Source organism: Canis lupus, chromosome 28 (genome assembly GCF_011100685.1).
Source record: "Canis lupus familiaris isolate Mischka breed German Shepherd chromosome 28, alternate assembly UU_Cfam_GSD_1.0, whole genome shotgun sequence".
Classification (NCBI taxonomy): Eukaryota; Metazoa; Chordata; class Mammalia; order Carnivora; family Canidae; genus Canis; species Canis lupus.
Window position 1 is genome coordinate 41,120,179 of NC_049249.1, and position 16,023 is coordinate 41,136,201.

Sequence of the window (16,023 nt, forward strand, 5' to 3'; positions counted from 1 at the left end):
TGCCCTCCCCGCAACCGGCCCCGTCTTCAGCACTGCACGTGCATTGATGTGTCTGGTCCCTCAACTGTCCTCTGAGGTGAGCGGTAGGTTACCCTCACCCCGGCCTCAGTGGACACACATGGATGTGTCCTCCAAGGGCGGTGCCTGGCTGTGCTGCTTCTCCTGGGGGACTGGCCTGCTGGTCCCTGTGCCTCTGACGGCCGTGCTGCTCTTCAGGAGGAGAGCAGACTTTCCAGCAGTGGGGTTAAGGCGCTGGCTCTCAGCCGGGGTGATTCTGGGGACCTTGTGGCTGCCGCAGCTAGGGAGGGGCTGCCAGCACCTGCTGCGAGGAGGCCATGGATGGGGCTCAACGTCCCACGGCGCACTGGACGCCCCTCCACAAACGACGGTGCGGCCCCAAGCATCAGAGGGAGAAGGGAAGCCTCGGCTGAAGGGCCGAGGTCAGACCCACACAAGTGGGCACGGAAACAACAGGGGAGGCAGACGAATGGCATCGAGTGCCCCTAGCCCGTCATCCCGATTTGTTGCAGTTCATCAAGTTCCATTTCTTTAACCCCCCAATTCACACCTGCTCATCCAAGCAAAAGAGGATGTGCTGGTATCTGCAGTGGTCTCCTGCGGCTGAAACAAGTGCGCCCCCCAGGACACCCTCAGGGGCCCTGTCCCCTCCCGCAGTCTGCTGCAGGCCCGGGCCCCACCCGCCACCAACCAGGTGAGCTGCTAGCCCACAAGGCCCTCGGGGAAGCGGAGGCCAGGAGGGTGAGAGGCACCCCCAGAACCACACAGCTGGCAAGAGGCCGAGCTGGAGCATGCTGCCATCAGCTGGCGGCAGCGGGGTGGCACTGCAGAGCTGCATGGCCAGGGCAGGCTGCGCGGGCTCGCTCACCTTGGAAATGACAGCCAGCCTCTGCTTCACACTCGCAAACAAGCTGGTGGACATCCTCCCCTTCTGCTTCAGCTGGTGCTGGAGCTGCATCAGGGCCGCCAGCTGCGAGCTGCTGGTGTTGGCTGTGGCCGTGAACAGGACATCCCGCATCATCTCTGAAGCCGAGCAGCTCTGAACAGACACAGGAGGGCGCCACGGGGCTGAGCTCAGCCCTGGGCCTGGGCGGGGTGGGGGATGCCCATGCGGGAGGGTGGCAGGGGCTGCTACTTGGGATGCTGTGCTTCTCCTGGCCACCGGCAGTCCCCAGGCCCTTCACCACTGTGCCCCCGGCACCTGCCCACTTCTGGGCTCTAGAGCATGAGGCCTGGTGAACCAACGGGAAGTGAGTAATAGGGGCGGGGGCTCAGAGGGATGGGACAGCCTTCCCTACTTCTTCCAGGGCGGAAGCTCCCTCCCCAGCTGAGCACCACTTTCTCAAGGCAGAGACCTGCCCTATAGCCTGGCTGGCCAGCCCACCAGCAGGAGGAGTGCCGGGTGCTCAGGGAACTCCCCTTCCCAGGTAGGCCCAGCTGGGCCTCGAGGCAGGGGCACAGAGCAGAGCCATACCTGAGAGAGCGCCAGGAACTGGCAGGTGGTGGCGGGGTCCAGGGTGCCGGTGCACTCCACCATTTCCAGGCTGGCGGCCGCGGCAACGTCCAGGAGGCAGCTGCCCAGGGCGACCTGCATGCACTGCAGCAGCACCTCGGAGGCCTGGGCCAGGTAGCGCTGGGCCAGCACCAGTCTCCTCTGCAGGGGCCAAGGCTCAGGCTCAGGTGGGCTCTGTGGGCAGGGCATCGCGGGGCAGGTGAGTGCGGCCGTACCTGCAGGTCCGAGCCCTTCCTGGTGTGCTCCTCGGGGCTGGCCCTCATGGCCCGCGGGTCCCGGCAGTGATCCTCGCCCACCCCGTCCTCTGTGATGGTTTCCAGACGCCTAAGGCTGCTCAGCTCAGTGCCCGCCTATGGAGAAGAAGCCTCTTATCAGCCGGCATCTGCCACACGGCCACGCCCGGGGGTGCTGGTCGCCCTTGGGGCATCCCTGTGGACCCCTCAGTGCGGCGTGCTACGGGCAGTGGTCAGGCCTGTCGCCGATGGGGCTGACCCGCAGGGGCCTGGCCCAGGAGCGCTGGCGGCTGGCGGGTGAGCCTGTGTGGGGAAGCAGCTCTGGAGAAGCAGAGCAGTGCAGTTCTGTGCTTGCTCAGCAGTCCTTCAGGCACTGGCACCAGCCAGCATTGTGCCACCAGGAGGAGTCAGGTGCCCACCGCCCCCGGGTGCCAGGGACGAATGTTCAGACAAGCCCTCATGGGGACCTGGGCCTCCCTGACTGCAGGACAAGCCACCCTGAGGAGGACCTAGGGGTGCCGGGGGATCTCCAGGGGGTGTGTGGCAGCAGGTAAGAACTCGGGGTAAGGGGGAGCCCCGGGGTCTGTGGGGTCATGACAGGGAGCAGCAGGCGAAGCCCGGCTGGGGAACGGGGCTGATGGACGTGCTTCTTGAAAGCCACCTGCACCCAGTCACAAAGGATGTAGCACGTGTTTCCCAGGTGGCGCCTCTGCGAGGGAGCATCCTTGGTGCGGCTCCATAAACAAGGACCCAACCCCAAGGGGAGGCGCTGCCCAGGCCACATCTCTGGTCCACGCCCACCTGACTCAGAGCCACGGGCAGGTGCTCAACAAACAGACTGAGCGAGAGGCCAAAACTCCACCATTTCCCCCAAATGTGAGTCCAGCCCTGGGTCCTGGGATCCAGTTAATCCAGCAGGATGGCCAATCACACAGGGGTACAGAGCCCAGCCGCTTGGGCTGGGGGTCTTCCTAAAGGCCTGACTTTGCCTTTGGGCGGGTGCCTTCCAGTGGCAGAAGCGGCACCTGCAGAGGCATCTCGGATGGCGGCCTGGAGCTCCTACAGCCCTCGGTGGTGGTGGCTGTCACCCACGCTCCTTAGGAGGGGTGGGGTGCTCCCTGGGGGGTGCTCCCTGGGAGCACCAGTCCTCCTGGGCAGCCTTGCAGGGGGCTCTGCAGAAGGGAGCAAGCCTGAGTGTGTGACACGGCCAGTGCCTGGGCTTCACCAGACAGTGCGGGTGGAGGAGGAGCGTTAAGAGGGCTCGGGGTTCCCTGCTGCACGTGAGGAGGGGGGCTCAGCACTCAGCACTCAGGCGGACCCCAGGCTCCCTGGAGGAGAGCAGCCGAGGTGCAGGGGGGACGCCAGGAGCCACGACGTGCTGGACACATCTGGGCTGGGACGTCCTGCCCTTGCTCACTCCCCTCTCTCCAGGGCCCGTCCCCAGAAGTCTGTGTCTCTCCCACCCACTGGTCCCACCGGACAGACAACTTCCAGCCTTTTCTCCCTTTCTCGGGTCACAGCACCCTTCTTAAGCAGGGACAATTCGAGGCCTATTTCATGTCCCAGCTCTTACGAGATTAGTGGGAGGGCTCGTGGGTGAGCTAGAAGCAGGGGCACATACCAAGGGGCCCTCCTCCCAGTAGTGGGCGGGGCGCATGGGGTCTGCCTGCGTGGCCAGCAGGCGGAGGGCCTTCCCGGCCAGGCCCAGGACCTGAGCGCGGATCTCCACGCAGCCGCTGCACAGGGAGTGCAGACTCCCCAGCTGCGCCAGCACCACGTGCGCCAGGGTCCGCTTCAGCGTGAACCATTCCTGCAAACACAAACCGCCTAGTCACCTTCACCTCGCCTTGGGAAGTACAGAGGCCCACCCTCTGTCCCCTCTGGACCTCCCCCCACCCATCCAGTCCCTGAGATCCCCGGTCTAACACCCCGGGGTGGCAACATCCAAGCACTCTGACCTTTGGCACCTTTGGCATTGGGGGAGGGCACAACAGTCTGCTTAGATAATCTTATTCGGGGCTCGTGGGAAATACATTAGCTTGTATCGAGTTCGATTTTGGGGCTATCTTTGATGTATTTATAGTTACATCAAGGTAATTTGATTCGTGGCACATGGAATCCAAGAAGATGTCTGAAATAGCAGGATGTTTCCTTCCAATATTTTGCAAATTCAATTTTTTAAAAAACAAAATGAATTCACCTTTGTAGAGCTCTTTAACATGCTGACATAATTAAGTCAAAGCAAATGCATACCCTGGGTAAGAGAGTGCAATGCACCGAGGAACGTCCCCCAGGAGAGCCCCCCCTCCGCAGCCGTCAGACTGAGGAAAGGCCCCCAGGGCCCTGGGAGCCGCTGGGGCGAGCACACACTGGCGGCCCAGGAGCTGGGCGCCGCGCATCCTCCTGGCCACTCCTGCGTCCCAGCACGGTGCCCCGCGGACCGGAGCAACGGGCCCACGTCGTCTTGGGGACGGTTACCAGGCCTACGGAGGTGTAGTCCCTCGTGCTCTGCAGGTAGTCGGCCAGCAGCTTGTCCACAGAGCTCTGCTCCAGCTGCCGAGCCAGGGCCTCGGCCCACATGAGCTGCAGCATGTCCAGCGACACTTCTGCGAGGTGCAGCCGCAGGTGCGCCAGCTTCCTCATCAGAGGCGTGTTAATGTTCTGCAACTGGGCGTGCCAGACACACACGGTCAGAGCGCCACGATGAGCACAACGCCTGTGTCCCGCACCCCCAAGCCCTCACGGCCCTTTCTAACCAGCCCCTCCCTCCCGAGCAGCCCGGGGCCACACTCCTGCACCACGAGCTGGTTTGCAGTTTCCAGGGTTTTGTACCAGGGGGTCACACGGCACGTGCACACTCTGGCCTCTGCCACTCGCATAATTAATTACTCCAGACCCATCCGTGGTGCTGCCTGTGCTCACACCCTTCCACTGACCAGGAGTACCTGTCGTACAGGTGGGCCCCAGTGCACTTATCCACTCAACGCTGGGGGCTACTGCAAACACAACGGCCATGAACACGCATGCACGAGCTTCCGTGTGGCCGTGCAAATTCCCAGGAGTGGGGAGCTGGCTCCTCCAGTGGCCTGTGTTTAACTGCCAAGCTGTGGTCCGTGCTACACCCCGCACGACGACAAAGAGAGCTCGGTCCCCCCCACGTCCTTGCTAACGTTTGCTTGCTTGCTTGGTCTTTTCAATTGTAGCCACTTGAATAGATGTCTGGTGGTTTCCCTGACTCATCCCTTCGTGTAATTATTTACCATCCACCTATTTTCTTAGAGAAATGTCTGCTCAACTGTTTGCCTACTTTTTATGTTTTTTTTTTTAATTTTAAGAGTGTTCTATATTTTGAATACAAGACCTTGTCAGTTACATGGTTTGCAAATATGTTCCCCCCCCCAGCGTGCGCCTTGTCTTTTCATCCCCTGAATAGTGTCTTTTGAAGAGCAGACTCCAGTTTATCCATTTATTATTCTCTCGTGGATCGTGTTTTTGTTGTCGTATGTAAGGAGTCTTCACTGAATCCAAGGTCCCAAAGGTGTTTTCCTCTAGAAATACAGTTTCAGCTCTTACCTTCAGGTCTATGATCCACTTGGGGTCAATCTTCCGTCTGGTGTGAGGGATGAACTGCAGTCTGTGGTTTGGGTGTGGATGTCAGTTGCTCCAGCATCAGTTTTGAAGAGTAGCCTTTCTTCACTGAATTACCTTTGCTCTTTGGTAGAAAAGCAATCTTCTGCCGGTCTGTGTGTCTATTTCTGGATTCTCTGTTACGTTCCAAGATCTGCTCAGCTTATTTTTACACTAAAACCACAGTTTTGATTCCTGTCATTTTATAATAAGTCTTTTAAAAAATCAGATAGTGTTTGATCTCCAACTCAGTTTTTCTTTTTTTTTTTTAAATTTATTTTATTTTTTTAGCTTTTCTTTTTTTTTTTTTTTTAAAGATTTTATTTATTTATTCATGATAGTCACACACAGAGAGAGAGGCAGAGACACAGGCAGAGGGAAAAGCAGGCTCCATGCAGGGAGCCCGACGTGGGATTCGATCCCGGGTCTCCAGGATCACGCCCTGGGCCAAAGGCAGGCGCCAAACCGCTGCACCACCCAGGGATCCCAGCTTTTCTTTTTTAAAGTTGGGTTTGCTATGTTACATCTTTTGCAATTCCAAATGAATTCTAAAATATTTTTTTTTTCAATTTCTATTAAAAAGCCTGTAGCTTCTTGGTCAGGATTGCAGAAAATGTATTGAGATCTTAGTAATATCAAGTCTTCTGGTCCGCGAACATGGTATATCTCTCCATCTATTTAGGTTTTCTTCAATTTCTCTCAATGATGTTTTCTTGTTCTCAGGGGTAAGCTTTCACTTTTTTTGACAAATTTCATTTTTATGCTGTCAAATGCTATTGTTTTTGAATTTTTAATACTTGATCAATTGTTGCAAGTATACAGAAATAAAAAATTAATACTTGCCTATTGTTCTCATGTCCTGAAGCCTTACTGTAATCACTTGTTAGTCTTAGTACATTTATTACCATTTTTGTAGGTTGCAGGAGATTCTTTTTTTTTTTTTTTTTTAAGAGAGAGAGAGCGCTCAAGCATGCAAGCAGGCAGGGGAGGGGCAATGGAAGAGGTAGAGAGAACCTTGAGTAGCCTCCTCATCCAGTGTGGAGCCCGGCATGGGACTCAATCTCAGCACCCTGAGATCATGACCTGAGCTGAAATCAAGAGTTAGACACTTAACCAAGGTGCCATCCAGGTGCCCCTGCATGACATTTTCTATACAGATGATCATGTCATCTGTAAACAAAGATAATTTTACTTCCTTTTATTTTTTTTTTATTTTTTTTTTTAATTTTACTTCCTTTTAATTTCTTTCTCTTACCTATTGAGCTGGCTACAACTCAAGTATAATTCTGAATGAAGGTGGGGAGAAGGCACGCTGCCACCTTAGTGCTTTGCTTTCATGACTAAGTGTGACATGAGCCCTAGTGTTTTCACAGATGCCCTGTATCAGCTTGAGGAACATCCCTTCTATTAATAGTTTGCTAAGAGTCTTTTTTTTCCATCAGGGATGAGTGTTGGGTTTTGTCAACTGAGGTTATGGTATGGGTTTTTTAATTTTTTAAAAAATACAGTGAACCATGGGATCCCTGGGTGGCTCAGTGGTTTGGCACCTGCCTTTGGCCCAGGGCACGATCCTGGAGTCCCGGGATTGAGTCCCATGTTGGGCTCCTGGCATGGAGCCTGCTTGTCCCTCTGCCTGTCTCTCTCTCTCTCTCTCTCTCTCTATCATGAATAAATAAATAAAATCTTTAAAAAAATACGGTGAACCAAATTGACTTTTGAACGTTAAACAAACCCAGGATAGCCCCAACTTGGCAATGATGTATTATCCTTCTTACATATTACGTATATTAATTTGCTAAAATTTTGTTTACAACTTTTGCATCTGTGCTCTTGAAGAATAATGATCTGTAATTTTTGTTTTGGTATCAGGGTCATACTAGCCTTACAGAGTAGGGATGTGTTCCCTCCTTCTCAATTTTCTAGAAGACTTTGTGTTGAATTGATATTATGCTTCCCTTAAATGCTTGCTAGGACTCACCAGTAAAACTACCTCGATCTGATGTTTTCTTTGTGGAAAGACTTTATAAATTCCATTTCTTTAACAGATGGAGGGCTACTCAGGTGATTTATTTCTTTTTGAGTGAGTTTTGGTTGTTTGTGTCTTTCAGGGAATTGTTCTATATCATCATAAAACTGTTCAGAATATTCCCTTAGTATCTTTTTAAATACACGTAGGTTCAGTGGTGATGTTACATCTCTTGTTTCAGATATTGATTATTTAGGTCCTCTCTTTTTTTTTCTGATCAGTCTGGACAAAGTGTATGCATTTATTCATCTCAAATAACAACTTGTGGTTTTACTGATTTTACCTTTTATTTTTATGTTTCCTATTTCACTGATTTCTACTCTGATCTTTAATTTCCTTTCTTCTGCTTATTTGGAGTTTGCTCTTCTTCTACTTTATTAGAGTGAAGGCTAAGTTCACTAGTTTGGGATCTTTTTTCTTTTGTCATATGGTTATTTAGTGTTATAAGTTTCCCCCTGAGCATTACAATTAGAGACATCTTAAAAAGTGACATGTATTTTTTTCTCCCTTCAGTTCAGAAATACTTTCCCTTTTGATTTGTTCTCTGGCTCATAGTTATTTTGATGGATGCTATTTACTTTCCACATATTTGGGTATTTCACCCATAGCTTTCTGGTTTTGTTTTGTTTTTTAATTGAGGTAAAACTCATATAACATAAAATTAACCGTTTTAAAGTGTACAATTCAGTGGTACTTAGTGCATTCACAACTTTGTGCAGCACCACCCCACCTACCTCCAAGATGTCTCATCATTGCAATGGGAAACCCCATCCCCCATGTCTTATGTCCCTCTCCGGCCCCCTCCCCCACAACCACTAACCAGCTTTCTGTCTATGGACTTAACTGTTCTATCTTTTATGCTGCTTTTTGATTTCTACTTTAATTGCATTGTGGTCTTGGTTTACAAATATATTTTTTCCCTTAAATCTGCTTGTATTTATTGAGAATCGTTTTATGTTTATGATCCAGAGTACGGTCTATTGTGGAGAATGTCTTGTGTGCACACAAAACAAAAAGAATGTGATTCTGCTATTGCTGGGTGGAGTGCTGTATAGATTGGTTGGTGGTAGTGTTCAAATCTTCTAGTTCTTTGCTTGCTTTATGCCTCCTTGTTCTATTAATATTAATATTGAAATCTCTGGCTGTAATTGTAGATTTGTTTATTCCATTGGATGTGACAAGCTTTTACTTCATTTTGAAAATCTGCTGTTGGGCCGTTAGACATTGAGAACATTATGTCTTCTTGGTTAGTCGATCCCATTACATTGTGAAATGAACTCCTCTGTCCCTGGTGATGCTCCTTCTCTGAAGCCTGCTTTGCCCGATGTGAATGAACGTAGCCACCCCAGCTTTCTTTTGATGAAGGTCAGCATGTTTATCTTTCCCCACCTTTTTGAGTTTATTCATGTCTTTATATTTAAAGTGGCTGTCCTGCAGGCACACAGTTGTAGCACATAGTTGGGTTTTGCTTCTTCATACGGTCTGACAAGTCTGTCATTTACTTGGCCGTTCAGACCATTCTGATTTACCGTGATTGCTGATATGACTTGGTTTGAGGGCATCATCCTGCTGTTTGTTTTCTCTATGTTCCACTGGTTCTTTATTCTCTTTTCCCCTTTTCTGCTTTCTTGAGGAACAAGTGAATGATTTTTTTTTTGGATTTCCTTTCCTCTCCCTTCTTGGCTTATGAGGTATACCTCTTTGTTCTGCAATTTTCATAATTGCTTCACGGTTTGTGGTGTATTTTAACACTTCACATAGAGCACAAAAATCCTTCACACTATTGTTGTCATACACCTCATCTTTTACAAGCGTTATAAACCTGATGCTACGTTGTTATTATTTTTGCTTGAAAAGCCAGCTATCTTTTAGAGAGATTTAAATAATAAGAGAAAATCTTTGTAGGTTTTGCCAGGTAGCTCACCCTGTCAACGCCCTTCATTCACTTGTACAGGTCATATTTCCATTTGGTATCATTTTCCTTCTGCCTCCAAGACCACTTTGCTTGTTCCTGTTGTGTGTCTGCTGCTGATGTGTTCTCTTAGCTCTTGAATGTTGGGGGGAAAATCTTTATTTCACCTTAATTTTGGAAAGATGTTCGTGCTGGGTACAGATCAGCAGTTCTTTCTCCTAGTACCTTACAGATACTTTGCTGTATCTGAATCTGTGCTTCGCTGTCTCCTGAATCCTACTGCTTCTGGTTTCTGCTGTCACCTGATCTCTGCTGCTCTGTACATAAAATATGCTCTTCCACCTGCCTGATCTTAAGGAAATCTTCTAATCACCAGTTGTAAGCAGTTGGGTTATGACATGCCTTAGCATCACTTCAGTGCTCTTCATAGTTATTGAGCTTCTTGGATCTGTGGGTTTATGGTTCTTTTTATTAAATTTGGAAGTTTCAGCCATTATTTCCTCAAATATTTAATGTCCACTCTTATTCCTCCTCTTCTTGCAAGATTCCAGTTATTGCACACGTACCCGTGCTCGGGACATGCTAACTGGTGTTCTGGTGATGTCAGCTTCCGTTCTCTTTCCTCCTCGTCCACCACTACTGGTTTCTCCCCCATTTTCAGGTCCTCTGACCAGCTGCAGTCTCTGCCGTGTATCTACGCCATGCACGCTTCATCACACACATTGTGGTTTTTGCCCCTAAAAGTTCATTCTTGCTCTTTTTACACCTTCAATGTCTCTACTTAGCTTTCTGAGCATACAGAATGCGGTCAGTAGTAGCTTTTAACACCCCTGTTGTTGTATTCTGGTATCTGTGCCGATTCTCAGCTGGTCTTCATGGATTATTCCACATGTTATAAGCTATGTTTTCCCCTCTTTTTGGCATGGTAATTTTGGATGCAATTTTCGATTGGGATTTCGGCGTGATGATTTTTCATTGGTTGCCAGACATCATGCAACTTGTTTTTTTGGCAGATGGACATTCATGCTCCTACTTTCACTTTTGCTCTGGGACCACCATATGCAGACACTGTAGTCCTCTCAGGTCTATGACTCTTCAGGCAGTTCTGGGGCAGGTCTCATCAGGGCAGCTTATCCCGGATCGAGACAAGACCTTCCCTCTGCTCTGTGCCGTGCTCTGGGTCATGAGGTTGTCCAGTCTGGCCAGTGGGAGCAGGTGCTGCTCCAAGTGGCACTGCACTGACCCATTGGGCCCCTGCAGCTGTGGTGAGTGTGGACATGGGTGGGGCCGTCTGCTCGGGGTTGACGGTGCCCATGCTGACATATAGTGTGTTGAAAATCTGTGCCACATTTTTGTCTACTTTTTGGTTATTTTGGAAGGGAGAGCAAATCTTGTCACTGTTACTGCACCTCAGCCAGAAGTGGGAGCCGGCAGCTTGTTTAGGGCAAGTGCGGGGCATGTCTGTGTGTGCCACGGGGGTGCTCTGGGCTGCAGGGAGGGACCCAGGACAGACTCACCTCCTGCACGGACAGTAAGCCCCGCACGTGGCGGAACAGCTCCTCAGCCTCAGCCACGGCTGTCTGGACCAAGTCATGGGCTTCCAGGTGGTACGCCATTTTTTGCTCTTCATCTTTCTCATTTTGGGCACATAATCTTTGTAAGACGGAAGAGTGGAATTTAGAATAAAAATTTCAAGCATTATGCCAACAGTATTAACAAAACGCAGAGTATATGTAATTTTTAAATAATCATATGGTATTTTTATTTGTACTTCAAGCTTTCTGATGTTTTATATGTAAAGATATTGTTACTATATCTTAGCACAGTAAAATTAAATCTATGCCTGACAGAACCAGTGAACCAATACCACAACATTAACTGTGCTGATTTAACCACCTTGTTTTCCTATTTGTGCTTTTCTGCATTTCTAAAAGTTCTATGATGTCATATATCAATTTCACTGTAATAGGATCAAGGTTATATTCCCCAAGTGTCCAGGTTTCTTTTCCCTCCCAAAGGCTGTTTTTAAGACCTTACACAGGATTGGCCTGCTTTGCTTCGAAATGTCTGCGTGTCCACCAAGCACATGGGTGGCCTGGGGCCAGAGGGATGGAGGGCAGGTGAGAGAGGGAGGGCGGTTCCTGAGGCCTGGCCTCGTTCCTCTGCCTCTGGGCCAGCCCTTGCCCTCGATGACAGTGGGGACTCTGAGAGGTAGCACAAGGGAGGCTGACAGACCTGGAGCCAGTGTGAGCAGGTGCATGTATGTGAACACCTGTGAGTGCTCATGGGTAATGTGCACATGTGGGCGTGGCCTGTGTTGGCACAAATGTGACCACTGTGTGAGCGCTGTGGGGGTATGTCCGTGTGTTTGCAGAGACGGAGCCCATGGGATGCTGAGTAGACGGCACGAGAGTGAGGACACCCCCCTGTGCTGCTGCCCTGGAGGGAAGTGCGGGCGGCCACAGGGTCAGGGCCAGGAGGAGGAGGTTCTGTTGCACGACAATGGGGCCCAATGGGGGCTTGACCTAGGAGAGCTGGGCATGGGGTCAGGACATGGGGCAGGAGGTGGGGGCAAAGAGGGGCAAGAGGGGGAAGGGCTGGTGCAGCCTGGGGGAGCCGCATGCAGGGCTTGGGCACGGTGACGGTCACTGAACGAGTGACAGGCTGGCCCTGACTGTGCTCAGAGGGCCAGCCCCTCCGTCGCCTGGGAGGGCCCACAGCAGGGCTGCTCACCTCTTTATCTTTGCGCGCTCTAGTTTTATATTCACACAATTCTGTGGGCAGCCCCAGGTGATCAACTTTTTCTCAATCTCCATCAAGCGATCATCCATTTCGCTCAGTCGAAACAAGCCTTCGGGAGGTTCTCCACTGACTAGCTCCTGAGCAGCCCTGATCTGGAGGCTCACGCACCTGCAGGGGACACGGACCATCCCGTGCAGTGACTGCAGTCTGGGCAGCATCACCCGACGCCAGAGGAAACACCTGAGCACACCCCCCACAGGCCAGAAACCACCCAGGCCACATGCTTCCCCCGCAACGTGATTGAGTTGGAAAGTAGCAGCCCCCACCCCGGCATCACCTGCTTCGGGAAATTCAAAACCTCTGTCCTATGACTCAGGGGCAGAAAAGGAAACCCACGCGGAAGGGACAGGCTTCACACATGCAACGGTGGGGTGCTGCCGGGGGTGTCCCAGCGTCTGCAGTAGGAGCGGGAAGAGGGGAAGGGGAACAGGCATGGACGGCCACGGAGAGTCACGGGCAGCCCCTCCCAGATACAGAGCCAAGAACTTAGCAAAGACAACCAAAAATGAGGAAAACCAAAGTCAGACAAGCCTCCGTTGCTCTGGTCGAGATAGGACAGGCTGCCTCTCTGTTACAGTCGTTGAAGGGTGGGGTCCAGCTCTGAGGTAGGAGGAGAGCCAGGGCACGGGGTACGAGGCAGGGGACGGCCTTATGACAAAGACTCTGTGAAGTTCCGGGACAAGAGCCCAGACACACACAGCAACACAACCCAAAACCCAGAGGAAACAGTTTTCTAGAAGAATACAAATTACCAGAAAGATGGCTCAGAAATAAGCTGCAAATCTGAGAGACCAGAGCGCTGCCCTTCAGCTCTGCCCCCGGGCACCTGCCGCCCGCCTGCCCAGACAGGCCGCAGGCCCCCAGCAGCCGGAGCAGAGGTGAAGAAGGAGCAGGACAGACCCCAGGGTCTTCCCCCTCAGAGCTCCACGCTGGCAGGGGGGCCGGAGGGCACCCCGCGGCCAGACCACCCCACGCCTGCGCCTGCGCCCCCGTGTCTGCAGGACACCTACGCACACCTGGGGACACGAATTTAGGAACAACACAAGCCACCTGCATCCCTGGAAAGGAAGAGACACGTCCCCCAGGAGCCAGAAGGCCGAAGGTCAGGCTCTGGAAACCTCCCCAGGCTCCCCGCCCGGAGCCGCGTGTGGCAGGCAGGGGGTCCCCGGGTGGAAGGCCCCGCTTCGGAGCGGCTCAGCGGGGTTGGGGCGCGGGCCGATGGCTCTCCGGGTATGATTCTCGGCGCCTCACAGGTTTGAAACACGGCATAAAGAATAAAGCCGACCGTGACTTTTCATGTGAATTAACAGTTTTTCTTACAAAGAACTACCTGGCTTCTAGGTCTGTGATCATAAATTCCAAGACGGGTGTTCGGTTGGGTCTTTCCCTCTGCAGGGCCCTGAAGGCATCCATGAGTCTTTGAAACAACTGGCAGACCTGAGGGTGACGCAGCGCTGACATCTGCGTGTTGCTCTGGCCGTGGGGCCCAGCCACCGCCCCCCAGGGCCCCAGGGCGTCCGTACTACCGCCTCTCGGCCTTCACCCTCCATGGACAGGAGCGCGTCTGCCAGAGTCAGGGCTGAGCTGTACCAGAAGTCCTCACTGCCCCCCAGGCGCTGGGCCTGCTCCACCATCTCCTTCGCTTGTCCATAGTTTTTTTCCTTGTTTGCTAGCTGTGCTAGAAGGTGCAGGCATTTTGCTTCTGCACAAGGATCATCAAGCTCCTAAAAAATATTGTATACAGAGAGGGGATGGGGAAGCGGGAAGAAACAGAGCGAGGCAGCTCCAGGCACCAGGCCTGCCCCCACGGTGTCCACTGGGCTGCTCCCTCACCTCTGAAGGAGGCCCCCTACGTGCCCTCAGGGCACAGAGTGGGTGGGCTTGAGGCCTGTGCATGTGCTGAAACCTCCTCAGGGTTCTCGACGGTGCTCAGGGCCCTGGAAAGCCCCCTCCCCTTAGTGGCAGTCCCCAGCGCCCTCCCAGGAGCCCCTGTCCAGATGCTGGCTGAAGGCAGCAGGGTTCCGGGGCCGGCAAACAGACTCGCACCCTAGCCAGCCAGGGCTGTCTCATCCCCCATCCGTTGCATACAGTTGCAGGTGGCCTGGGCGTGGGGTGGGGGTGCTGTTGGCCTCTGAACCACACCCCAGCAGGAGGACACAGGGTGCTCAGGCGGGAAGAGCAAGAGTCCAAGGCGGCCGGCTCCAGACACAGCAGCTAGTATGCAGCCCAAAGAGACCCAAGTGGAGGCCCCAGGGGCCTGGAGCCAGGGCCCTGGAAGGCAAATGCAGGCTGGAGACGAGGAGAGCAAAGTGCACATGGTAGGTGGGCGGGCTGGCAGGTGGACACCTCTGCAGCAAAGAGGCAGACTGCGGGCTACTGTGGGTGGAAGCAGGCGCTTGTCCACCAGGCTCTGGCTCCATGTCCCCCATGGAGATGTGGCCATGGTGTGGGTGGTCCAGGGCGTGGGCCAAGCACCATCCATGTGTGTGGGACACATGCTAGAAGGCCAGGAGGGGCAGTGTGCTGTCTGGAGGAAGCAAAGGTGGCCCAGCCACCCTGTGGGGACTGACTCTGCCCCAGGACCTGTCTGACGTCCGGCAGGGCAGCGTGCGGCCTCTGAGACTCTTCCTCCCCAGCCTCGCTCCCTCCGCAGTCTGCCCGCCTGTCTCACTGCCAGGCCTGCACACGGCTGGCTGGCTGGCCAAGACCCACACGCCTGAGCACCCAGCCCACCACCTCTACCTCCCACGGCCTTGATTTCTGTTTTTATTAGGAACGTCTCACTCTCTGGAGTCCTTCAAAACAAGTGACAGCCTGTCTGGGCCCGTTTAACTTTGCCTCGCCCACCAGGGAATGCAGTTCTTGGAGGTGGACACAGTTAGAATCACTTGTCTGCAGGCGCCAGAGAATCACAACCTCTGCGAGGAGGGATGCGCACGTGGGCATCCATGCCCGGGGGGACAGAGCCCAGGAGAAAAGCAACAGCAGCTGGGGAGGAGCTGGCATCAGAGGGCCAGTCACCGGGGGCGCAGGAGGGCCGAAGAGCTGTGCTCAGGGTGGAGCGGGCCCAAGACGCTCAGCAGACGGGAGTCGCAGGGGGCTAAGGAGTGAGCTAGGATCCCAAGAGCCAGGCTGCAATGCAGGCCTGAGGGGTCAAAGAAGCCCGGGCTTCCACGAGGCCCCAGGGAGGCGCTAAGGATGAAGCTGCCCCCGGGCCCTCCAGGCTCTCAGCCTCCACACACGACATCAGGAAACAGCGCAGCCGCCCACTGGGAGCCCCACCGTCCAAGAGAAAGAGGCCGTGGAATCAGGCCCACAGCAGCCGTAGGAAGTAGAGACTTCAGCAAACTCTCAATAAAGAGTGAACAAAAACCAGAGAAATGCTGGGCAAAGGGCAGAGACTTGGATCCAAGTCTAACACGGATGTTCCAGAATGGCAAGAGGCTGGCCAGCTTCGGAGCAGACAGCCCGAGCCCCAGAGAGCAGCCGGGGATGCTGCTTTGGGCGGCCGGGGGCGGCCCCTCACCTGGAAGGCCAGGTAGGCCTCTGCCAGCAGCAGCCTCGCGGGCTGGTACAGGTCCATCTCCAGCAGCACCTCTGCTTTGAGGGTCCACAGCTCGGGAAAGGAGGTCCCTTCCAGGCCCTTCCCAGTCTCTCCGTTGATCTGCAGGATCTGTGAGGCAGGGCAGGCGTGTCCACACTGGCGGCCGGTCCTTGCCGCCCCAGCTCCCGCCCGTGCCCCGTGTTCTCAGGTACCGGGTGGCACCCGGCCCAGCCCGGGAGGTGTCCCTGGGCCCCTTGGCCTGTTCCCACCGCATCTCCCAAGTGGTGGACGCTGGGGGCTCACAAATGGAGTCCCAGATGTGGTGCTCCCATCTGGGACAAGTGGCTG

General features: G+C 53.5%; 1 protein-coding gene across 1 annotated transcript in view; it reads right to left on the reverse strand.

Moving 5' to 3' along the window:
• The window catches only part of CFAP46 (cilia and flagella associated protein 46), a 95,843-nt gene that overhangs the window by 19,358 nt on the left and 60,462 nt on the right, over positions 1–16,023 (reverse strand). Inside the window, 10 exon segments of the mRNA XM_038579185.1 lie at positions 887–1,057; positions 1,493–1,672; positions 1,747–1,881; positions 3,386–3,574; positions 4,243–4,431; positions 10,847–10,982; positions 12,063–12,239; positions 13,462–13,568; positions 13,658–13,855; positions 15,658–15,804. Coding sequence (XP_038435113.1) covers positions 887–1,057; positions 1,493–1,672; positions 1,747–1,881; positions 3,386–3,574; positions 4,243–4,431; positions 10,847–10,982; positions 12,063–12,239; positions 13,462–13,568; positions 13,658–13,855; positions 15,658–15,804 — 1,629 coding nt within the window.